General features: G+C 42.0%; 1 protein-coding gene across 2 annotated transcripts in view; it reads right to left on the minus strand.

Moving 5' to 3' along the window:
• The window catches only part of LOC101278050 (CD302 antigen), a 129,214-nt gene extending 103,271 nt beyond the window's left edge, over positions 1–25,943 (minus strand). For both annotated transcript variants that reach the window (XM_004266281.3, XM_004266283.3), the window contains exons 1-7: positions 25,765–25,943; positions 19,838–20,209; positions 13,844–14,014; positions 11,038–11,202; positions 4,558–4,668; positions 3,296–3,436; positions 638–832 (exon numbers count right to left, since the gene is read on the minus strand). In XM_004266281.3, the coding sequence (XP_004266329.1) occupies positions 638–832; positions 3,296–3,436; positions 4,558–4,668; positions 11,038–11,202; positions 13,844–14,014; positions 19,838–20,209; positions 25,765–25,858 (1,249 nt within the window). In that variant the 5' untranslated portion in view covers positions 25,859–25,943. The remainder of the gene's footprint in view (positions 1–637; positions 833–3,295; positions 3,437–4,557; positions 4,669–11,037; positions 11,203–13,843; positions 14,015–19,837; positions 20,210–25,764) is intronic.
• Positions 25,944–26,177: the final 234 nt, after the last annotated feature.

Below are 26,177 nucleotides of genomic sequence, written 5' to 3' on the forward strand. Positions count from 1 at the left end.
TATGAGAAATAATGAAACTCTACAAATACAGTCATAGATATTCCAATTAGAATAAGGATATTGTCCATCACGGCCATGCAATGACTATACTGCCTTCCCAGGTAAAACAGCTGGCACCATGCTGGCACAGAATAGGTATCTAGTACTTACTATTACTATGGGTGAATCCTAGGAGGAGGTCTTAATACTGGCTCTCTAGTGTTTCGTTCTTCATTTTTCAGCTTTCAAATAATTATAAAAGTGAAACAATCATCACTTAAGTGTTGAGAGTAATTTAAACAGCATTTAGCTTATGAGAAGAGGGAAATTATTCAATCGATGGTTGTACTGTCAGGTTGGTAGCTGCTAGCTACATGCGCCTATCCAAAACTGTAAATCAATTAAAATGAAATGAAAGTAAAAATTCAGTTCTCCATCGCCCTAGCTACATTTCAAGGGCTCAAAAGCCACAAGTGGCTGGTGGCTACTGAATTGGACAGCACAGATTACAGAATGGTTCCATCACTGCAGAAAATTCTATTAGACCATGCTGATGTACAGGATCAAACTAAAAGCTTTTCATTCTTGCTAAGAATCTGAAAACGGGGATACTTTAAAATGTTTTAAACCTCTCAAAGAGGATATCTTAAAAACTTACCCCCATTATGGAGTTTTGTGACAATCAGCTCCACATCTGCTAAAGAATGAATGCTGATGAGGTCACTGCTGAAGGTTTTGCATTTCGTATGTGCCTTATCCCAGGAATCGCTTTCATTTACCAGCAGATAGCAAAATCCATTATTTGGCAGCCAGTCTGCTGCCTCACAGCGGGTATCTGAGTATGTCCAAACATCTGGAGGAAAAGAAGCTATTTATATTCCAGTAAAGACACATCTATTTTGAATCAATATTTAAATTCCTGAATATTGAATTGCAAATTCTTCTTTCTTGAATCATAAGACTTCTGGAAAACTGGAGAATGCGATGTCAGATGGTACAGTGACATGTATTTTTGTGGTGCCTAAGGTATTCATAACATCATAAGAGTGACTGCAGGGATTCAGATAATAATGTGACTTTAAAGGGATACAAATGTGCTACATGGCTGGTCACAGACTATTTAAAGAGGGATTGCCCTTAGTCCTAGTAGACAGAAGAAAAGTGTGGGGTAAGCCAGTTGTTGACAAATCTCTTCCTGGGTATGGGATTTGTGAGGTTCCCCTCCAGTCTCTGACTTTGAGAGATTATGAAGTTGAGCTTCCTTTTCATGTATGGTCAGCCTAGCAAAGGAATGTGCATTAATGCTCACTGTTGAACAGAGAACAGGCAGAGATTTAAGGAACATAATAAAACATTTATTCACTTCACACCCAAGAAATGGCATCACTGGAGGAAAAGGGCATCTCTGGACCTCTTCTTTCCTCCCCTCTGCTAGTCCTACAGTCCATGGAATGAGGGACTCTTTGTTTTGACTATAATAAAACTCACTCAAGTGATGGTCAAGAAAGATTAGAGAAAAAGAGCAAGGTATAAACCATACAAAATACTTCTACCTACCCCTCTTAAAAGAACTAGAAAACAGTTTGGCTTTTCAGGCTTCATGGATTCGGACCACTTGGAATGTTTGTTATAAGACAACATAGCATCTTAAAAATGTGGACAGTTTGATTTTTACTAAACGATAAAATTCAGGTTCAGCTTCTCACACTTGTAAAATAACTCAATTAGCTTTAAGGTCCTGAAATAGCACTTATTATTATGATATTTTACAATTATAATAAAAGAACAGAGGGAAAAACACCCATAATTGAACTTGAAATAATTATTTTCATATTCTAGTCTTTGTCTCTATGAATACATATTTTTACAAGATTAAAATGATAGGTAGGCATATGATTTTGTTCTGCTTTTTTTTTTTTTTTTTTTGCGATACGCGGGCCTCTCACTGTTGTGGCCTCTCCCATCGCGGAGCACAGGCTCCAGACGCGCAGGCTCAGCGGCCATGGCTCACGGGCCCAGCCGCTCCACGGCATGTGGGATCTTCCCAGACCGGGGCACGAACCCGTGTCCCCTGCATCGGCAGGCGGACTCTCAACCACTGCGCCACCAGGGAAACCCCTTGTTCCGCTTTTTGTATTTTCCTGCTGGCACAGTTATTTTAATAAATGCATACTGTTCAATCATGTGGAAGCATCTTGATTTACTTAACAATTGATACTACAGGATATTTATTTGATCTATCATTAGTCATCCTGGTTTATTTTCATTTGTGCTGTTTTTTCTGCTATGCCTTTTATCGTATGGACTAAATTTGGTTTGAATCAACTTGGAAGATAAATGTTCATTTTCCCCTATTATTTTTTAAACTTAAAATATAGCTTTATGCTCCTATTTGGATGATAAGAAATTTTATGCTTTATTCTCTTCCCCCAACATTCTTTAAAGCAAGACATTTTAAAACCTCCTCTTCTCCTCCCAGTTTTAAGTACTAGTTTTTCTTATTCAGTGAGGATTTAATCAAATACCAGGTATACGGTGGGCACTGTGAAAGACAGTAGGGTATTTCTCTTCTCCATTCTTTCAAAGACTTTTCTTTCAAACTTTTAAACTTTTCTGCAGCTCAGAAGTTGCAGCTGTCCTGTGTCTCTCTTATCCCCGAACTCCCTGGAAACCCCCCCCACCGTGTACATATTTTGTCCATCTGCACCCCTCCTTTCTACCTGACTTAGCAACACAAAGAACTAGTCTGGCAAAAAAGGAGAGAGAGGTGGGCAAAGAAGGGGTGGGCATTGTGGGGAAGGGGGTGGGAACATTCCCGTGTCCATATCATTTTTTGCTTCCCACGGAGGTAGGTAATATGTAAGACCTGGCCTTAAAGCAGTGGCCCTCAAACTTGAGTGTGTATCAGAATCACCTGGAAGGCTTTTTAAAACCCAGATTGCTGGTTCCCACCCTCAGAGTTCCTGATTCAGTAAATCTGGGGTAGGTCCTGAAAATTTGCATTTCTTACAGGTACAGGTGAAGCTGATGCTCTTGGTCTGGGGAAACCACTCTGCTCTAGAGAAAGAAGAGCCACCTGTGAACAGAAATATATTTCCTATCTAGAATATCTCTGCCTTCTCATGGGCATATACCAAACCAAAGCTTTACTCATGTGGAGTTGATAATATCTAACCACAGGTTCAAAACCAAATACTCCCCTGCACTGGCAGTATCAGGTGAAGGAAAGGGGAAAACAGGTATCTGAAATGGATTCACTTGACTTCACAAAACTGTAATTGTGGCATCTCTTTGTTGGAGGAAGTGAGAAAGGTACCTGTCAACTCCACTGTGTTATTTAACAGTTTCTTGCAGATGTAGGGCAGTTGAGCCTCACAGGAAAAACTCTGCCACAGACCCGAGTCGGCATCCATTCTCGCACAGCTTGATCTGTCAATTATAGGTGCACTCGGCACATCTTGAACAGCAGGATTTTCAAAGAGTTAAAAGAAGAAGGTTGGGGGCAAGGGTGGTGGTTAGAAAAAAATAACTTGTATTCCTAATTTTCTGCTTTTAGGGGGACTCATAAAATAGTTAAAACTTTCAACTAAATTGAAATGTTTAAGCTGCAATGGACAATCATGTGCTTACCTATGTCTTCTTAAATACAGGATATGGTGGCGGGGGGGCAGGAATACTCTGATCTGTTGTAGTTAATTTAAAAACCAAAACCAAAAACCAAACCTCTGCCCCAAACCAACTTGCATGTCATATCTTGTGGTCAGTAGCTCTTAATTTGCTACCCTACACAATAAAAATACCGATTTATGATTCTGCCATGCCTTTAAGGCTTTAAGATTAAATTCTCTTTAAAGATTTTATTTACTGAGATAATAGAAAATTTATTTACTACTTATAAAATTCCATTAACTAAAATGCCCCATGTACTGGTATCTTATTGTGCTTAACTTGTTTTTCTTATATGTATGCAGAATACTTTGGTACTGAAGTTAGTGTTAACTTTTACATTCTACATTTGTCAGAAGCCTATGGTTTTATTTTTTAAAAAGGTATCTAAACCTTCTTTCCAGGGGGAAAAAAGGCATTTTGGCTAGTTAGTGAGTTAGGGTTTGTTTATTTAGTATAAAATTTTCTTTAAGGTCTTTTTTTGTGTATTAAAATATAACCATTATGTTGTCAGTACTTGGGTGCTGCAGTGGAAGACACCAAGAGTTTGAGGAACATTTCCATATCAGAGTTAAGCTGCAGATGAAACACAACATGGGTCAGTCATGGACACATCAAGTCCTCTCAGGGACACAGAATGGTTCCTGGGCCACGTAGCGGGGCTCATTCTGCTCCTATCTAAAAATGCAGGGTCACTCTAAAGATTAGGGACAAATGCTCAGTTGCCCATGCTGGGGGTCAACTTGCCTATAATGGTATCACAAGCGTGTAGGAAAAAATATTCTTCTGAGAGGTAACCATAATAAGAGTTGTCAAGGTTTGAAATTTGTACAAGTTCTCAGGGGATGGGAAGCTCTTATTTTTTTTGAAGCCTGTGCTCTGTGCATAGTAAGCGGAAGAGGGAGCAATTACCTGGGTCCCAGTTGAGAAAGTTTAATGGCTTGTGGTCTGACCATTCCCAGCCTCTAGCAGAGTACAGCTGATTTAAACCAATCCAGAAAATTCTTGGAATGCCTTCTTTTTCTGTAAGAATTACACATTTTTAAAAAGTGACAAAATTACCTAAGTCAGACTTAAGTTTATACTAATAGCAAAAATATCTGAAGGCCTTGATTATGAGGCAGGAACCCTGTAGGAGGCTGTCTATCCAACAAAGGCAGATGATGTGAGAGGCAACAAAACTGCAGTCTATGGAGAAACCCAAAGGCTGCTAAGTTAATTCGCTGCTGCTTTCCCATTAGCTTGTCCAATTCCCTTTCTTCTAGTAAGAACAGAATTTTCTCAGAGTAGATGTTTCACTATCTACTTTTAACCCTCTTGTACTGATATAGAAAAAGTAGTTTCCATTACATATCTAAGTTTTGAAGTTCTGATTATATTCCAGACTGACAGTTTACATTCGTTAAGCACATATCATTTGCCAGGTACTAAGGACATAAAAACCAAAACGATAAAGTCCTGCCCTCATGACGATTTCAATCTAGTAGGACACAGATATGGATCCCCAAATGGTGAAGTGTAACCAGTACTGTTTCAGAAATATGTACTGAGCTAGGCAAGGGATATACAACTCTAGAGTCCAGAGGAGACATTAAGGCTGGAGATACAGAATGGGACACACACACACACACGTACACACACACAAACACACGCAAACACTCGTGTTACAGTTGAGATGCATCATTCAAAGTTATTATTTGACAACTAGATGACATTAGCATAAAAGAAAAAGAGAAGCAGAAATACTTTAAATAGAGAAGCTAAGTGCTGATATGCCACTCAATGTGCACATGCTCACAAGCAATGGATGCAATCATGCTTCTTGAACGGGGCCATGTGTATTAAAAAAAGAATGTGCGAACAATTGTAAGGATTTTCACACCACTGTCAAGGAAGTCAACACCATTATTCAAGAACCTGGTAAGACTTTATCGACATCACAAAGAATTTGAAGATATTAAAGGCCAGGTAGAAGAGATAAAGCAACTAATGAAATGGTCTACAGAAGACAAGGATGATGTTGACAAACAGAAAGAGCTAACAGGTTGGAATCTCTATAAATTTGTTGAAATATTCCCAGCAATAAAACACATGATATCAGTTTCTCAATTCCTCCCAGAGAATTCTGTATGATATATTATAGTATTATATATATAATTCATGTGTCTCTCTATATAAATGTAAAATACAATTCTATATTACATAATATATATATTATATAAATATAAATAATTCTTAAAGTATGGATTTTGTTCCATCATACATATCAGATATATCTGTGTGATTTGCATGCAGAGAACCATATCCATACTTTAAGGGCTCTTTGAGGGTCACTTTGACTATATGTAATTTTTGCCTTACTTGCACACTTTAGAACCCAAATGCCTAAAACAAGTAACTTCACCAGAACTGACACCTGGGAGTGGAGGAGAATCCCTGGGTAAAGCAGAAATAGCACCAGCAAAGACAAAAGCGGCCAAGAGCAGTAACCTGGACACCAACATCCAAGGGATGGGCAGGAGTCTGGGAAGAGGGTGGTAGGACAGAGGCCCAATTATCACTCCAGTGAGGAATAAATGTGAGGTTAAAAGTGAACTGTAGGGGCTTCCCTGGTGGCGCAGTGGTTGAGAGTCCGCCTGCCGATGCAGGGGACACGGGTTTGTGCCCCGGTCCGGGAGGATCCCACATGCCGCAGAGCGGCTAGGCCCGTGAGCCATGGCTGCTGAGCCTGTGCGTCCGGAGCCTGTGCTCCGCAGCGGGAGAGGCCACAACAGTGAGAGGCCCGTGTACCGCAAAAAAAAAAAAAAAGTGAATTTTAAGGATACACTGTGCTTTCCAGGAGCTTCACTGTGAAAGATAGAGGCAGGGCCTCAGGGTCTAGGGAAAAAATTTTTAATGGTAGAAGTTTAAACAAGTTTATAGCCTACTGGGGAAGAGTTAATAGAGTGAGTGTCGATAAAAGTATAAGAGATAGAAGAAACAGTTGATGTGGATACAATGAGCTTGGAGGAAGTAGTTAACCTTGAACGAGCTGGAGAAATAACAGTATAGATAAATTTGTAAGTGTGAGGGTGACAAACTAAGGGTTCACCTCACTTTTCTCAAGGAGATAGATGATAAGGATACTCTCTCTACTAAGGAAGGAGAAGTGGATGTTTGGGTAGATGGCTTGAGGAGAATGTTGAAGGGAACTCTGGATTTATCCTTTTCTTTCACCTTGTTAGCATAAGCAAAGGCTGCCAGCACTGGCATAGCAAGACCTTGAGGAATTACTCTAATCTAAATCTTTCTTCATTAGTAAATGTGATTGATTTTCCAGCATTCCTAAAGAAGTCCTGGGAACTATGACATATTGATGGTACTCCAGACTCAACCATACCTTGACATTCAGAATTCCTTTCATTCATCTCTAACCAGGGATACTATAGAGGACCAATCCTTCCCATCTATCCCAAGTTCAATGTCCTCTTTTCCATGAAGACTTTCCAGATATCCCCCAGCAGGAAGTCTGAATAATCCTACTGCTTCCTATGAATAATCCTATTGTTCACCTGCACATGACAAGTACACATTTACAGTGGAATGAAATGATGTTTGGAGGGTGTCAGCCTCTTGTTTACTTCATCACAATGTTCTATTTGTGATCTGTATTGATGATGACTTATTCTTCACTAGAATCATAAGATTTTAAAATTGCGACTGTGTTGGTAAATTCAAATGCTCTTTATGTGTCTCGTGCCAGGTGGGTGTGATAAATTTTAAGGGCCCTGGTTGGGCAGATGCAAAGGGCAGGGATTTCTTATATGGCCTGGACAATTTGGAGCTTGATTTTTCCCTTCCTAGAGTCCAGGCAAGGAAAGCTATGATGCATTTCCTCCAAATGCATCATTAGATTGTTTGGCAGGGCGTTGACCAATTTGAGACTCTATCAATGCCCATCTTTGCCATCAAGAATCAGATGATTGCTAGCGTAAGTTCCTATATCTAATCAAATGGGCAAGTCCAATAAGCTAGATATTCTTGACTGTTCCCAACACCCCTATTCCGACATGACCCTCTATTTCTATTCCTCTTCCCACAATGAGAAACTGCAGGGCCTGATAATGGTCATGCATCTGGGATGAACATCAGAAAGGCCACAGCAAGCAGAGGCCCTGACCTAGGAGTGTTCTAGCCTTGGGTCACTATCAAGGTAGTTCAAAGTGAGCAGCCCCTGAGGCCAGAGATAAATTAGAAAGAATTGAAATGTGTTGTTCCTGGTCTGGGGACTCTCAGTCCTCCTTTGAGCTCTGGGGTTGAATCTGTGGTTACAGGTCCCCGGGAAGGCCAGAGCCATAGGAAATTAGACTCTCAAACAGAATCCAGCGAGGCTGAGGAAACCAAATCCCCCACCGTAGGTCCCTGTATTAGTAAAACAAAATCGAAACAAGCTAATTAGGTGCAGGGCAGGCACAAAAGAGAAAGAAAGTTCTTTTAGACTGCATGGGATTTATCTTCAAGAGAGCTGATTCTGCTTTATTTCTGTCAGCAAATTCCCTAGTCCCACCTAACTACTAGCTGCGAAACCCTGAGGTCCTTTGGGAATAACATTCTCCACTATCCTCTGTGTATGTATAACTCTTATTTCCCTGAGTAGATCAAGCACTTTGATCACAAAATCTCTGATTCACTTTTGTGGGCCCCACTGTTCCTAGCCCACTGTTTAACATGGTAGTTTTCAGGGAAGGGACACAATATTAATAGGGACTTCAAGAAATGTTCCAGATGTTAAAGTACAGCTTTCTTAGGTCTTAGGAAACCGGCAGTCATAATTAGGCATACTGATATCCCTAAAGAACACTCACAGTGAAAGAGAAGCTGGGATCACTAGAAAGGGCTGTACCTCTAAAATTAGTGATATGCAAAAAATGTGGGGAGTGTCTGGCCAGGGATAGGGGAAAACTGGGTCCTTCAACACATTATCTCACTTTTATGTATTAAAGAAAACTGATGCATAAAGGAAGCCTGCGACATTTATTCCTCCAAATGCATCATTAGATTGTTTGGTATGGTGTTGATAGTCACACTTTGACACCTTTTTGCTTCATTGAAGCTATCAGTTTCCAAATGTCAGTATTTTGGGAGACTTAAATGTATTGGTCCTGTCTACTCTCAAAAATATTTTTTGTAAGGTTTCAGCGGGGTCTGGAATAGAATTCCATTGCCAAACACTAGCCCATTATGCTTCTCTGACAGATTTCTATTCAAGACGTCTGATTATTTAAGTCCCGAACAACACAGGAAAAGGTTAAAACTATAAGAAAGAGGTCTGAATAAAGCTTAAGCCAAAAAGCATGACAAAAGACCAGCAGACTTTTTTCTGAGGTTACACAGGTTTATAACATTACAGAAGTTTCATGTGCGCAACATTATATTTCAACTTGTGTACACACTACAGCGTGCTCACCACCAAATTTTAGTTTCCATCCATCACTACACAGTTGACCCCTTTTACCCATTTCACCCACTTCTCTCCCTGCTTCCCCTCTGATAACCATTGCTCTGTTCTCAGTATCTATGTGTTTGTTTTTTTTTGGTTTGGGTTGTTCGTTTATTTATTTAAATATTTCACATGAGTGGAACCGTACAGTATTTGTCTTTATCCGTCTGACTAATTTCACTTAACACAATACTCTCAAGTTCTCCCCATGACGTTTTTCACAGGAATAGAACAAAATTTTATATAAACAAGATTTACCTGGAGGCACAAAAGACCCCCAAATAACCAAAGCAATCCTGAGAAAGAAGAACAAAGCTGGAGGTAGCCACTCTCTGATTTCAAATTTTACCACAAAGCCATAGTAATTAAAACAGTAGAGTATTGGCAGGAAAAACAGACATATAGATCAAAAGAACAGAATTGAGAGCCCAGAAATAAAGCCATGAATATATGGACAACTGATTTATAACAAAGGGGCAAAGAACATACAACAGAGGAAGGATAGTCTCTTCAATAAATGGTATTGGGAAAACTGGACAGCCATGTACAAAAGAAAGAAACTAGACCACCATCTTGTACCACACAAAAAAATCAACTCAAAATGGATTGAAGACTTGAATGTAAGACCTAAAACCATAAAACTCCTAAAAGAAAACATAGGCAGTGTGTTCTCTGACACCAGTGTTAGCAATGTTTCTGGATATGTTTCCTTAGGCAAGAGAAACAAAAGCAAAAGTAAATAAACTGGCCTATATAAAACTGAAAGCTTCCGCACAGCAAAGGAAACTATCAACAAAACAAAAAGACAATCTACCAAATGGGAGAAAATATTTGCATGTCATTTATCCTATAACGGTTAATATTAAAAATATACAAAGAACTCATACATTTCAACAGCAAAAAACAAACAACCCAATTGAAAAATGGGCAGACGATCTGAATTGACATTTTTCCAAAGACGACATACAGATGGCCAACATACATATGAAAAGATGTTCGACATGGCTAGTTGTTAGGGAAACTCAAATCAAAACCACAATGAGATATCACCTCATGCCTGTTCGAATGGCTGTTGTCAAAAGGGCAAGAAATAAAAAATGCTGGAGAGGATGTGGAGAAATGGGAAACCTCTTACACTGTTGGTGGGAATGTGAAAGTCCAGTAGACTTTTAATGATGAAAACAAAGAAAAAAAAGATATGTAAGAGGAGTAAGTACTATAGTAAAAAAGCAAGGGCTCTGGAGTTATACATGTTGATATTCAAATCCCAATTCTGGTACTTCATAGCTCTGAGATGTTGGGTATATTATTTCTAAACATCAATTCCCAATCTGTAAGTGGGGATAAAAATACTTGTCTTACGGTGTTGTAATGATGATTAAATTATAGTTGACCCCTGAACAATATGGGTTTGAACTATGCAGGTCCACTTATATGCAGATTTTTTCACTAAATACATACTACAGAACTATACAATCTATGATTGGTTGAATCTACAGATGTGGAACTGAACTCATTTATTCAAGTGTGAAGCTTTTTTACTGAGGTGATCTACTCTGACTCAGCCACCTTCTCCACCTTCCTCAAGTTCTCTACCGTTCAATGTTCAAAGAGTTTAATGCTTACCTTTCTTCAAATCCTTTCACCTAGGCTTCAGGTAGCAGTTTAATCTTGCTACCTCACCTCGTTTTCTGAATATTAACCTCTCTTGGTCTCTATCATGAGATGCATTTTCAATAGACAGAATAGGATTACATTCAGTATTTTTTACTTGTGGGCTTTGGTGTTGAAGTTTAAATCCCAAGAAAAGATAAATATATGCAGAAAACAACATACCTAGATATGAAAACAGAAGGCAGACAGCACCTTTACAATCGCAGCAATTTGCTCTACCACACACAACGTAAACCTACCTGTAAGATAAGTTAACTCAGCAGCACTGTTGATGCTCAGTAAGTCAGCTCCTTGATTCTGACATGAAACATAAGCTTCTTTCCAAGAAAGAGTTGCCTGAGTGTTAAACTGGTAGCAACTTCCCATCTCCTCTTTCTTTTCCCAATTATCTTCACAGCCATTTTCTTTGATAAAAAGATATGTTAGTGATCATAAAGTAAGGGCACAATGTTGTCTATTACTTAGAATGCTTACAAATACTGCCATTCAATTTGCATACTCTTAGGATATGCTAAAATGGAGGCTGTTATTGTTCTACTGGACAACGTTTTGATTCTTTGGTTACACAAAAAAACTGAAGTCATAGGACAGGAAATGACTTAGGCTGGCTAAAGCTTCCACTCTCCTATCTTCTACCCTCCCTTTACCCCCATCAATTACAATGCCATGTTTTAGCCCATGCCTACCCTCTGCCTCAAAGTAGGAGTCTTCAATTGTGCTCAACCCCTGAGCTCACTTAAAGATGGTGGCAGACTGCAGAGGGGTTTGCTCATGGCCTGCAGTGAAACCACTGGATATGCATGTGTGTGTGTTTAGACATGCTGCTTAAGTACCCAAGATTTAAAGCCTAGTGATAGCTTATTTGGGAAACTCAGTCCATTTTCTCCTTAATATTTTAATAGATGATTTAATATATAACAAATATTATATAACTAACATTATACATGCATTGTATATCTATATGTACATATATATGTGCATATATGTGTTTATAAACATACAGATACGCATGTGAACATCATTTTCTTTCACAAATATCTAAAAAGCATGTATAATTTCAGATGAAGAACCTTCAAGCTCTTTCTGGGACAAGATTTGTAGGTCTTGATACAACTAGTTCAAAAATATACTCACAGCCTCCTATGTGCTCCCAACAAGAAGAAAAAACCAACATAACTTATGTCAAGCGTATCCCAGGTTTCACTTGGGGTTTTTCCAAAGGGTCTCCCATAACCAGTCAAACTTATGGACTCTCAAGCTGGAAGGCTCCTTAGAGATCATTTTGTGTCATGTCTTCATTTCACAGATAGGAACAAAGATATAGGGGTGTTTGTGGCAAAGCTATAACCAGAGTACTGTTGTCTAAGTCTGGTGGTGTTGATCTTCTGAATGGCATACACTGCTTCTTCAGCCACTTCTGAATGTCCTAAATAACAACAGACGTTGTTCTGATATTTGGTAAAAACAAAATAGGTGGATTTGCAAGTGCATTGCCTAAAGGTTCTTTGTTACCACTAAGGCCAACACTTGTAAATCTGGAAACTTTCAGCAGGAGGGCAGTGTGTTTGCTATAAAATACAGTCTCCGTGGTTTGGCAGTTCTCAGGTTTGAGAAACTCACAATCTTGCTTCTTCTGTAGAAAGGGAGTCACATGAATGCACTGACAATCCCCCCTTCCATCCAAAGTAGGCTAAAGGCACCAAGACACATGTCAGTCAAGGCAGCAAGGTAGAATGGGATAAATACACAGGGGAATAAGGGTCAGGAATCCTGGGATCTCCACCCGGCTCCATACAAATATGGTCTGACCCAGACAGGCTATTTCATCAACCAAGGCCCCAGAAATCTGTATTTTAACAAACTCTCCAAGTGATTCTGTTGCAACCTGAAGTTTGAGAACCATTGGCTCAATATAATTTCTTCAAGTTGCTTAGGACTCTGCATTTTGAAGCTCAGCTTCCCTTAAGGAGAACTGAGCTCTGGTGGTGGTATTACTAATACCACCAGATTGACTACTGAATAAGGCAGGATAGTACAGTTATTTGAGGCAAGGACTTCAGAGCCAGATACCCTCGGTTTGAATCCTAGCTCTGAAATTTATTAGCTATGGACCTTAGGCAAATGAATTAACTCCCCTGTGCCTCACGTTGCTCATCTGTAAAATGGTGCTAAATAATGGTACCTACTTTATAGAACTGTGTGAGGATTAAATGAGTTAAGAAAGGCTGAATGCTTAGAATAGTACCTGACACTCGGCAGTGCCAGGTAATAACTATTACTACTTAGGCCTGGAGCTTTTTCCTTTCTATTTACTGTAGATTCTTTTAACTTATTGCCCATTAAAAAATATTTCTTAGGCACCCATCACATGTCAGGTACCATGATCCCCTGTAATTCTCACCAGATTATCGAGAAAATATGTCTCGGTTATATACCGGATAGTGACGCAGCTGCTGCTTTGGTCTCTCTTTCTAAAGAACAATGAATATTTTAGCACACCCTGAAGAGTTTGCTTCAAGTAAGAAGCAACTAGAAAAAATGCTTTGACCAACGTACAGGTACAGCAGAAGGAACAACGTCACCAATTTTGAGAGGGATAGGGATATCTGTCTCTTGTTTGCTGCTCTTCACTCAGGCAATAAACATACTTAAGTCTCCATCATCTGAAAAGAAGCTTCCTCTGTCCACTATCACCCATCTTCTTTGAACACTAGTTTTTTGGAAACTGCTCTATTAAAGGCCAACAGCAATTTCCTGACTGCTCCTGCCTGGTCCATTTCCCCTTCCTAAGGTACCTGGGGGTATAGAACACTTCCTCATCCTTTGTCTTCCATCACAACATTCTGTCTTGGTTTTCTTCCTGGCCTACTTCTGAAAGTAAGTTCTTAGCTACACACGACTTCTCTTTCCTCAAATATATACCCCTTCTCTAGGATATTTGTTTTCGTCATTTTTGAGTCACGATGGACCCTTCCTTCTCCCTTTTGCCTCATAGGAATGGTATCCTTTCCCTTCCACATATGAAGTTTACCAGCCCATACATACCTGGTTGTAAGCAGATGCCCCACTTTTGATCATATTCATAATTTAAGGTGGTTGCACACCATGGCCCACTGCGATCTCCATCATGAATGCACTCATGGTGCCAGGTCCCATTAACTAAGAACGGAAATTCACAAGGTCTCCCATAGGAGTTCCCATCTCTAGTATAGATCTCTGTGGGTTGGGGAGAAAGTAGAGGAAAGAAGAGTTAAAAACTGGATAATCAGCTTTAGTTAACTAATTTGTAAAACTGTTGTGAAACAAAGATTATGTTTTCACATGTATGAGAATATAGTATCTGGGTGGGCTGCACAGTGTGGAGATTCAGAGCATGGATGCCGGCTCCCCCACTGATCATCTGTGCGTCTGTGGGCAAGCTTTCCAACCTCTATCAGTCTCAGTTTCTGCATTTGCAAATTAGGAATAATGATATGGGGCTCATGGGGTTGTTCATGAGATTCTATGAGATGATCCATGTAAAGCTTCATTAACTGTGATGCGATGAAGAGCTAAAAGATTCCAGCTTTACCAAGTAAGGATCAACTGACTACTGCGGGTAGCAGAGTACTTCACCAGAAGGGGTGCCCCGCTTGAGATTAAACTTACACTCTATTTTCTTTAGTAAGAGTGAGGCTAGAAAAATACCTTGGAATCACTGAGGCTGGTTGTGGACTTTGAAACTAACTGTGCAGTTAGAGAGATGCACAAATAGCCCTGTTGTTTACAGTCTGGTGGTAGAACTGAGGCTGTGCATTTTGAGGAAGGAGGACGAAGGGCTGCTGAGTCTCTCAGCAGTCTCTTGGAGAGGGCAGGACATGGTAATTCAGGTTCTGAAAGAAGAACCAGCTTCAGCTAGGCAGTCATGGAACCAGCTGGTGACCAGAAAGGTAGCAGAACTAGCTTTTCGTTTTAACAATTTCCTCTGGTACACAGAGACGAACTGAAAAATTATTCTAACCTCAAATATGTCTGGAAATGCTGGAGGAAGTGCTAAATACTTATGTTGATAACAGTTCTTTTGGAGAGGTGTCTTATAGAACAGCTAACCCTGTGACTGTCTCGCTCACTTTTTTCCATAGCCTTAATTTGTTTAAAACCGTGGTTGTTACCAGATCAAATAATGACTATTAGGTAAAGCATAGTAATCAGATCTTAGCATCATTTACCAGGCTATTAGGGTCCCTCAAAATGTCTCATAGATTTGCTTGAAAGTGTGCTTAAGGTAGAATTTGATTCCATATCCTTTATTATTCTCAAATGTTCATTTAACTTAAGTGTGAGACTTAATTTGACAGTTTAGAATGTATTAAGCAGCAGTACAGCAAAAGGAAGAGTAATCTAGATGCTTTTACTTGCAAACAATCTTTTAAGGAACATTGGGTTTTCCTCTGACATATAAATGGTTTTGAACAGTGTACTTCTGTTAAAGAGTAATTTGACCTTATATTTTACAAAGATTCTGCTTATTAGCATGTTTTATTTTTAACCATACCAAAACTCCCAATAGCTCACGACCAATTTCTCTTCCCAAATTACAGCACTTAAAAGGAGAGTCCCTGAGCACAATGACTATCATTTGTAGAACCATCAGGGTTTTTTTGTAAAACCTGGTGTTTCTGTAATACAAAGTACTTTCACTTGTTCTTTCCCATCAGCCCACAAGATCAGCAGGGCAAGTATTACACTTGTTTGTGAAATCCCCATTTTTGCAAAGTTAAGTGAAACATTCAGTCATTCAGCTGTGCCAGGGATGAGAACTGACTCTCTGATTAGAGTCCTTGACATATAAGGACAACTTGTGACATCAATGGCTGCTTTCTCAGGTTCCAAGGTAGTGTCATAGCTCAAAACTGGGCTTCAATTAAAACACTCTCCTGTTCACAATATGCTTTGAAGAATGATAACATGGAACAACCACCACAAGAGCAGCAGCTAAATTATGCTAACTGCTCACTAAGGGTTCTTTTTTTAAATAGATCTTTATTGGGGTATAACTGCTTCACAATACTGTGTTAGTTTTATTCTTGCACATTGTTCGAAGCTACTGGACCTCTTAAGTCCCAAGCGTCTCCCCAGAGACACAGGCTTTCTTGAGAAGAATCTTCTCTGAATGTATGAATTTATGGCGATGGCAGCCTTAAGACAGCAGCTTATTCTACGATAGGCACAAATTTGTGAGATGAGATGCTTACATGGAAAACATTTTTTTTCTGGCCGCACGGCACTGCATGCGGGATCTAGTTCCCCGACCAGGGATTGAACCCGTGCCCCCTGCATTGGGAGCACAGAGTCTTAACCACTGGACTGCCAGGGAAGTCCTGAAAACTAACATTAATCTCTTTGGTAACACAAGACAAAACAGTTTCAATGTTTAGAGAGCTCGGCAGGCTTCTGAGTTGCTCAGAATTTAGACACTTCTACAGCCACCCCTCCACTGTCTACTTCCTCTGCATGATTCACCAAACATTCAAAACTTGAAGACTGCTAGTGAGGTCAAGATATCTTAATGATATAAATGCATACCTGGATGCTAGTCAAGAGCAATTTATTCATAAAATTTATACAGCTAAAATTTTTCTCTGAGAGAAACATGGCTCACACAGGATGGGGGTTGGGGAGAGAGGTAACCCAGGACACAACGACAGATAAATGTTCTTACATCAGAGGTAATAAAAAAAGAAATTATACAGCAAAAGCCAAGGGAGAAATAAAGAAGCTAAATTTGGTCTTCCCTGGTGGCGCAGTGGTTGAGAGTCCGCCTGCCGATGCAGGGGACACGGCTTCATGCCCCAGTCCGGGAAGATCCCACGTGCCACGGAGCGGCTGGGCCCATGAGCCATGGCCGCTGAGCCTGCGCGTCCGGAGACTGTGCTCCGCAATGGGAGAGGCCACAACAGTGAGAGGCCCAAAAAAAAGAAGCTAAATTTGGGGAACACAATGCTGGTTTTGAGCCTTAGCTTTGCTGTAACAAGCTGGGTTACCTTGAACTTCATTTTGTTGAACTCAGGTATCTTATCTTTCTTATTCTGTACAATTAGACAGGAAGGAGGGGGCAGGGACCAACATGAGGAGTCTGAGAGAGCAGTCCTAGGGGAAGTCCCTAACTTAAGACAGCAGTCTACAACCCAAGAACAGGAAGGGACTGCATAAATTTAAAAGAGTAGAATTGCCAGGACTTAATATTTGATTGAATTTGAATGGTGGGAGAAGAAAGCAGGGCAACTCTAGAGTGACTTGTAGATTTCTGACATATGCAACTTCGATGGTACAAGTCACCTGGAGAGGAATGAAGAAGAGGCACGTTTGGCCCTGGCCTCTGTGCATGTTAAAACTCGAGGTATGTGTTGATAAGTCAGGACTACATGCATCTTTTCTTAGAAATTTTTAAGTTTCTTATCTGGAAATTTAGTGTTCCAAATACTGTATTTGCTAAGGTCAAGAAACACTCTATGCCTATGGGCTCTTGCTGGTGAGCACTGTTTAGCTTTCTCTGGGGTAACACCCTAGGTGGGTTCCTTTTGTTTGTTTTTTAATTAATTAATTAATTTTATTTTTGTCTGTGTTGGGTCATCGTTGCTATGCACGGGCTTCCTCTAGTTGTGGCGAGCAGGGGCTACTCTTCATTGCAGTGCACGGGTTCTCATTGCAGTGGCTTCTCTTGTTGTTCTCATTGGCTCTAGGTGTGTGGGCTCAGTAGTTGTGGTTTGCGGGCTCTAGAGCACAGGCTCAGTAGTTGTGGCGCACAGGCTTAGTTGCTCCACGGCATGTGGGATCTTCCTGGACCAGGGCTCGAACCCGTGTCCCCTGCATTGGCAGGCGAATTCTTGACCACTGTGCCACCATGGAAGTCCCCTAGGTGAGTTCTTAATCTTTTCTGTGCTACTGATCACTTTGGCAGCCATGTGAAGCACACGAGCCCCCTTCTCAGCAGAATATTATAAATGCATAATATAAAACACATAGGATTACAAAGAAAACCAGTTACGTTGAAATAAAGGCATTTTGGGGACTGAGGAATTTATAATTACAACTATGTCCCTCAAAAGAATTAGGAGCAGGGGACAGAAAGAGCCCTGCCAAGAAAATTATCTTTTCTAATCCTTGAACAAATACAAGGAAACAAGTCAAATCCAGTTCAAAAGGCAATTTGTTTGGTTCCATGTTTTCTCTTAGCTGCCAAGTTACAGAAAGGCTTTTATAGCACAAAATTTAAGCTTGCCATTAAGTGGTATCCAGAAAGCAGTTGCTCTTTTTTTTTTTTTTTTTTTGCGGTACGCGGGCCTCTCACTGTTGTGGCCTCTCCCGTTGCGGAGCGCAGGCTCAGCGGCCATGGCTCACGGGCCCAGCCGCTCCGCGGCACGTGGGATCTTCCCAGACCGGGGCACGAACCCGTGTCCCCTGCATCGGCAGGCGGACTCTCAACCGCTGCGCCACCAGGGAAGCCCAGTTGCTCTTTAAGGTTAGGAGGAAGGTGGCTAGCAGAAGCAGACTTTTCAACTACTTAAGGGATGAGGACTAAAGAAAAGGAAAATGCCATCTCTGATTCTCTAATATTTCCCGTAACAGCAGAACCTGACATCTCAGAAGCTGCTGCATCTTCACTAGGAAACAGAAAGAGGTTCCCCTAGGAGAAAAAATTATGCAGACAACAAGAAGAATGGGAGGCCAAATTTAGCTTAAGAGAAGAGGAAAATCTCTGTAAAGCTATGTAAATGTACAAAGAAGAGCACAGACAATAGTTAAGACTTAGATAATTAAATATATATACATATATATATATATATGCACCAACATTTGATGTAAGTTAGAGCAACATAATGAAAAAAAGATTTGCTTGGGTAATTTACATTTAGAGGTTTAAAAAATGAATCTACTCTTTCTTTCTAAACTCAGAAATTTGTTATCACTGAGTCTCTAGACTCAAAACAAAGTTCATGATCAGCTCCCCCAAAGGCAACAGAGACAGTTTCAGACTTACGATGGTTTGATTTATGATTTTTCGACTTTGTGATGGTGTGAAAGCGGGACTCATTCCATGGAAACCGTACTTTGAATTTGGTCTTTCCCTGGGCTCTCAGTACGTGGTACAATCCTCTCCCATGATGCTGGGCAGCAGCAGCCACAGCTCCCAGTCAGCCACACGCTCATGAAGGTAAACAACTGACACACACCATTCTGTTTTTCACTTTCAGTACAGTATTCAATAAACTACATGAGATAGTCAACCCTTTATTTTAAACTAAGCTTTGTGGTAGATGATTTTTCCCAACTGTAGGCTAATGTAAGTGTTCTGAGCACATTTAAGGTAGGCCAGGCTATGATGTTCATTAGAAGTGTATTAAATGCATTTTTGACTTATGATATTTTCAACTTATGATGGGTTTATAGGGACATAACCCCATTGTTAGTGGAGGAAGATCTGTATTCATATACTTATTTTTGGAAGGAAGTGAGGAAAAAGTCCACTGTTAAAATGTTGAATCATAAATTCAAACATCAAAGTGTGATAGCCATGCCAAAAATAAAAGTAAAGCCCGCAAGACTCTTAAAGTTTTTCCATTACATCCAAATCTGCAGACAAGAAAAAATTCATTTCCTTTTTTTTCCTTTCTCTTTCTTCTTTTTTAACTTAGAATAGGTTCAACTTTACTAGATCATTTGACTTTTATCCTGTGTAGAGGACTTCCTGTTCCTCTAACATTTCCTTTTCTCTGGAGTTCAGGATGTAATCATAGGAAGTACATATGCTCAGGCATCGGAGAGATTTTGAATCCCAGGGTGCCACAGAATGGCTGCAAGACCTCTGACAAGGCACCTAACCTCTCCTAGCCTTGCCTGTTAAAGGAAGCAAATGGCACTGACATCGGTGTCTGGAACTAAACACCAGCTCACTCCCCTCACAAGTGTATGACTCTCCTTGTGGTCAGTGGTACATGTTCAAGGCCACTTTCACCAAATACAGCAGCAAGTGAGTCAAAGTGCCTCTCCAGTACTCACCATGGTAAGGCTGGGCACAAAGGTTTTCCTCTGAGCCTCCTTTTTTCCAGACGTCAGATGAATTGGTACTTGCTATGGCATGTCCACCCTTCAGAGTCAACCTGTACTGGGCAGCTCCGTACAGAGAGTGGTGCTCACATTTCCACCACAGCATGGCATTGGAGTCACAGCTGAACATTCTCAAGGAATCCACGGGTTTGGTAATGTCTAGGCCAAGGCACTTCTGGGATTGCAAATGAAAGAGTCGATGCTGGGACACCCACTTCCACAACATGTCCTTGGTTTCATCACAGTCCTTTGCTACTATCCAGTCATTCAGTGGCGTGATGCACTTGCCTGTGTTTTCATTAACGATGGTGAATGAATCATTACCTGAGACAAGACAGGCAGAAAAGACATTTCAGGATTCTGAATTATGTGGTTGATATGCCCTGGCCCCTGTTTGCTAAGGAGAGTCTGAGCACCCCTGGACTGTTAAGACCCTCCAAGCTGTATGAACTGTAATGTTCTACACAAGGTCGGAGGACAGTGAGAGCCAGAGAGGCAGTTCAGTGTTGTGTAAGAGCATGGGCTCTGGAGCCAGTCTGCCTGGGTTTCTAGCTTGCCTCTGCTACTTACCGGCCATGTGATCAGGATGTTATTTACCTGCTATGCCTCAGCTTCCTCCTTTGTAAAACAGTACTTCATAGGGTAGATGTGAGGATACAATGAGCTCATACATGTAAAGCACTTAGAATAGTATGCATATTTGTTATTGCCATTCACTCAACTATTTCTCCCCCTTATTTAATAAGATGAAGAAACTCCTTAGTTTTCATCTTCTTTAGATAAGTGACCTGTAGTCAATGAAAGATATCCTGAGCTTATTCAGGACTGCAATTCTGTCTTGCTTACACTTTGGCTACTACAGCAGGGTAAATTGTTATATAACATTAATGTGTCTGAGAGGAAATAGGGTAGAAGCAGAATAGTGAGATAAAAGGATGAGAGGAAATGGTGGCCTGGGTTCTGACGGTAGGGGCACCTATGACAAGCTCCACTCTTGAACCTCCAGGAAGGTGACAGGATGCCCCTGGGGAGGGGATGTGGGGACTGACCACCTGGATCGCCCGGGAAGGTCAAACCTGAGCTCCAGAAATCACCTGAGCCACAGGATTCAAGACCCAGTAGGTTTGGACAACGGGAAACTCAGAAGTAATCAGTGTGAGCTGAGGGCAAAGGGAGGGATCTCCCTGAATGCTTCCCTGGCAGTTTTGCATGAGCTGGGGAAGACCTCAGTAGTGACAGAAACTGAATTTCTGTTAATCTGGTAGAATGGGACCTCAGAACAAAACGTAATTTGATTTTATGAAAAGAAAGTAGTACACTGCTTCTTGCACGCCTGAGTTTGTGGAGCAAGAGTCACATCTGTTACAGAAAACCACAATTGAACAACTTGGTCAGTGCTTTTACAAAGAAAGATTTTCCGACAAAGAAACACTTTTTGAAGGTATAGCACAGAACCTCACGTTGGTGAGCTGAAATAGTTTAGACAAACGTAAGGAATCTTTGTCAATGAACCAAAGGGTTCAGCAGAAGGAGCTGTAAGATTTTAGTTCTCAAAAGGCACTCTGATTTTGATACCAGCCTCACATTCAGTGGTTTTACTAACACTAAACACCTTTTCTAGTAATAATTCACAGGCTTGCAGAGTTAAAAATTCTCACACTAAGTAAGGCCTTGAGGGGAAATTTCACCATGCAAATAACAACTATAAAATTAAGTCCAATTCCAGTTTGAACTTTGGACGGAAGTTTTGTTTGTTTTAAATAGCAGTAGCAGGAGCTTCCCTGGTGGCGCAGTGGTTGAGAGTCCGCCTGCCGATGCAGGGGACACGGCTTCGTGCCCCGGTCCAGGAAGATCCCACATGCCGCGGAGCAGCTGGGCCCGTGAGCCATGGCGGCTGAGCCTGCGCGTCCGGAGCCTGTGCTCCGCAACGGGAGAGGCCACAACCGTGAGAGGCCCGCGTACCGCAAAAGAAAAAAAAAAAAGCAGTAGCAGCACCAAGAGAAACAACAGGAACAAGAACAAAATCCTTTAAAACTTTATTTCTGCTTTCAAATTGGTATTTTAAAATACTGCCTAGGGTTGCAGCTAGATCTGTTTGGATAGCAGCTTCCATCCCTCACTCTTCTTTGACATCACTCTGCCATTCTCTATTTTATGGGCACAGCTTGGAAGGATAGTTAACAAAAAAAAGGAAAATGTACTATTTTAGAAGATTATCAGACTGTGATGTACCTCTTTCCCAACCTATTCCCTCTCACCTCTCCTGTGTTCCAAAGTATCAGGAATTACCGCAGAAAAAAAGAAGTCTGCTTCTGCAGGACAGTGGGCGGTGGCCACCCCTGCTGGAACCGTCCCCTCTCTTGCCCTATAATCTCTCTGCACATTATAATCTTTCCTGGGCACTTTGCTCTGTGCCCTTTGACCCCAGCTTTGCCTACCTTTGCAATCTGGATTTCTAGATTTTCTAAGTTGCCTTTGCACAATGCAATGGATTAGCTACAGCTCTTAGAATAGTGGAAAGAGCAGTGGAATAAGGAGTTAGGGTCCTAGACTGAAGACTTACCTCTGCTATTGGTTAGCTGGGAGACCTTGGGGAAGTCAATTAATCTCCTCAGGGTCTTCTAATCTCCAAATGTAAGATGAAAGCAGTGGATATAAGAAATCTAAGTCACTTCCAGTACTAACATCCTATGCTTCTACTAACTGAGTTTTTCTAGCCTTGTAGGCTTTACAGGCCTGTGCTAAGTTCATTGCATATTGTTCTTAAACAGATGTCCACAACTTTATTATGTCATGCTAGTAGAATTTTAGGTCATTTGAATTCCATCTGTATTGGGCATGTGCACTTAAGTGACAGTGCTGCTTTATAAGTACTCTTTAGAAGAGAAAACAAATTTAACCTTTCCCATTTACTGTATGTTTAACTTTTAGGACACCCATGGACTTAACAAGCTTGTAGGACCTCTGAAAGACTACAGGAGAGGTGTGGAGTAGCTACATTGAATAGGAATTGCCAAGCTTCTTACCTAATCGCAAACATCTGTGATTATAGATACTTGCCTCATTCTAAATCTGTCTTTTAACCAAGTATGTAATATCAATGCTTGACACCTATAGTGATCACTTAGCAAATACATTAATTATTGATATGATTTAAGGAAACTTGTTATTAGCCTTCATACATGATGTATGTGTAAGCATTCGTACATAATACATAACGTAGGGAGAGTCTTGTACTCATGATGTTTTCCCCTATCTTTCTTTACCCTTAAGAAGAAGCGTTCAGTCTGCCCCAGTCTTGTGACCCTATTGGGAGGGTAGGTTGAAGAGTGGGAAGAAGAACTAAGAAGGTGTGAACATAATTTATTTAGAAAATTTGTTTAATAAGGGTCTATGACATATATCAGAGATGTATTACACTTTGAAAAGGTGATTGCAGAGCAATTTATAAAACAGATTCTTTATTGATAGCCCTATATTGCATCTTGTTCACTTTATACTGGCCCTAAATGGAATTTTAATATTTACCTACAAATACAATATTGGGACAAGTCTAAAAGACAGAGGTTGATGAAAAGAAGCCTCAACACCTCTAGCAGCACTTTTTAATGTTTCGTTTTATATAAACATTTTACTGGTGTTTGAGAGGAAATGGCTACATAGCATTATCATAATTGAAAATGAATTTTTAGACCATCACAGGAAAACTATTTCTTATTGTCTGATTGTGAAGTAACTCCTTTGTTACAAGCCCTAAACCAAAGAGTTCTGCACATTCCAAAGAGAAGTTGGACCTCAAATTTTTGTAACCACAGACAAATGGAGAAGAGATGGCTTGGGAAGGCAAGAAGGATGAAGACTGCAGCTTTTTTAGTTTCAGGGGAACTTCCACAGCCCACACTGCTAAGCATTTTGTGGAGCTGCTACCATGTGTGCACAGAGTGTACACTAGGAGAGACTCAGAAGTCTGGATTTGCCAGTTCAAAAACAGGTCCTCCTGCGTGCAGCAGCGGGGAGACCCAACTCAGCCAAAAATAAATAAATAAAGCCAAAACAAACAAACAAAACACAGGTCCTGAAGTGACACCTGGGTCCACATCAGTGTACTAGCAGTCAGAAAGTCATGGGGTTCAGACTGGGTGGTGTGGGCTGGTGAGAACCTCAGAAGTCCCTGAAGAATGAGTTTACTTCAAGCTGCTGGCTCTCCAGGAGGCAAAAAAAGTTAACTAAGCAATTGGCATTTCCCCAAGGACACAGAGGTACTCCTCCAGCGTCTGAGCAATGGAGACCACCTGCGCAAACCTAGCTGCGTACATGGGATGGAGTGCACGCCATCACCAGCATCATGAAGCCGGCATACTGCCAACAAGCTACCCAAGTGGCTAGGGTTTCAAAATTCCAGCGCTTCCCTTAATAGGGCCACAAGTCTGGTCTGATGGTGCGTGTAAGCTGATCAGAGCAGCTGCTCAAGGTGGGGAAGGATGCAGGAAAACAAATACCTGCGAGGACCTAGTGCAGGAAGAATGGCGTTAAGCTGGTGCTCTTTGCTTTGGGTTAATGAGAAAGGCCAGGGATTGCAGAGACTGCAAAAATTAAGGAAGTCTTGAGTTCTATGGGGGAGACAAAACAGATAAGACTAAAGCAAATGTAGATGGAAACCAAGAGTATAGTGATTGAAAGGCTAGAGTGTTTTGACTATAGTTAGTCGCTGCGGTGAAAATTTTCTCTCTGGATTAGGGGGCAGGCAGAACAGAATTTCTCACAGCAGTAAAGGCCTTTAGGTAGTTTCCAACATGGAGGATCAAAGAACACAGAAATGTGAATCAGCACAGGGTCAACTAAAAAGTTCTGGATGTAGATAAGACGATGCCACTCATACGCTGAACAAACTATAACTCAGATAGTAACTTAGTTTAGCTGCAAAGAAAGTAAATGCCACAAGCAAACTGAAGCTTTTCAAAAACTCCCTCGACCATCTTTTACTTCCTCATCTAGACAAGATGACGGAAGTGATAGGTAGGGACGGCTCATGGATTGCCTATTAAGCGGCCAGACTAAGAAACAAAATCCTCAGCGCACCTTTGGCCAAGGCAAAAAGAGAAAGTAAAAGCATACTCCAGGTGCTGCGAAGGGGTTGGTGCGGCAAGCACTGCCCAGAGCATCAGCGATCCTGGTCCTGCTTCTGAAGCGACAGGCAGGAGGTCTCCGGGCAAGCAACCTGAGCTCCACCGCGGGACCACCGGCCTCTGGGGTAGGGCATGCGGCGGTCGTCTGGAGCTGATAAGCCAAGTAGAAGAAACGCTCGCTGCTCGAGGCACTGGGGGAGGGCATCATAACAGAGTCACGGCCATGGTCACCGGAGGAGACATGGCTTTTTGATGTGCACCATGAGCGCAGTGAAGTCAGGGCATCGTTACTCATTCTGGCGCTGTGGGTGGAAAGCTCCTCTTGACATTGAGTGGCCAAGGTGACCAAGGGACGAAGGAGGGGCGAGATGGGCGGGATGGGGCTTGGGGGGGGGGTGTTAAGGAGCCCTATACTGTAGGGAAGCAAGATTTTAGAGGAGAGAGGACGAGGAAGGAGCGGGAGCCTCGTTCTGAAAAGACTCTGAGTGCCTCCGCTACGGTGGACTCCTCGCCCTCAGCACGAGAAAAGCCCGGCGCTCCCACGCCCCACCCAGCCCTCCTCCGGGACCGCGGGGGGTAATGGAGCTGCTTCTCCCTGGACCTCCCTTCGGCTCACTTGTCCGGCTCCAGCCCCTAGCAAAGCAGAGGTGACGTGACCCCGGAGCGCAGCCCTAACCCGAACTGAGGAAAGTCAGCCGGCCTGGCAACGTCGAGGTCCCTAGCCGGCCGGCGAGCGGACGCGCCCGCGGTTACCTGAGCGGTCAGAGGGCTCCACCAGACCGAAGCACGGGAGGAGCAGCACGAGCAGCTCCGCCGCACGGAGAGGGGTGGCCCAGCGCGTCCTCATCCTGAGCCGGCTCGGGCGGGTCAGTCGAGTCCTCGGGGGCACTCAGCACCCAGCACTCCCGCTGCGCGCAGTCAGCCCCGCCAGCGCCTTTGGCCCCTGGCTTCCCCCGGTGCTCCGGACCCGCCCCCGCCGCCCTCGGCCAATCGGATCAGCACGTCCTCGGTCCCAGGGCGTGGGGGGGGCGGTGCGGATACAAGGCGGGAAGACGATGCGTAAGGAGCTCTGCGCACCTGCGAAGGGCGGCCCCGCGAGGAGGCGGGTGGTGAGCGTCAGGCCAGAGGGCAGAGCGTCACCCAGACTAACGGATGAGGGGGGTCTG

Source organism: Orcinus orca, chromosome 7, assembly GCF_937001465.1.
Source record: "Orcinus orca chromosome 7, mOrcOrc1.1, whole genome shotgun sequence".
Classification (NCBI taxonomy): domain Eukaryota; kingdom Metazoa; phylum Chordata; class Mammalia; order Artiodactyla; family Delphinidae; genus Orcinus; species Orcinus orca.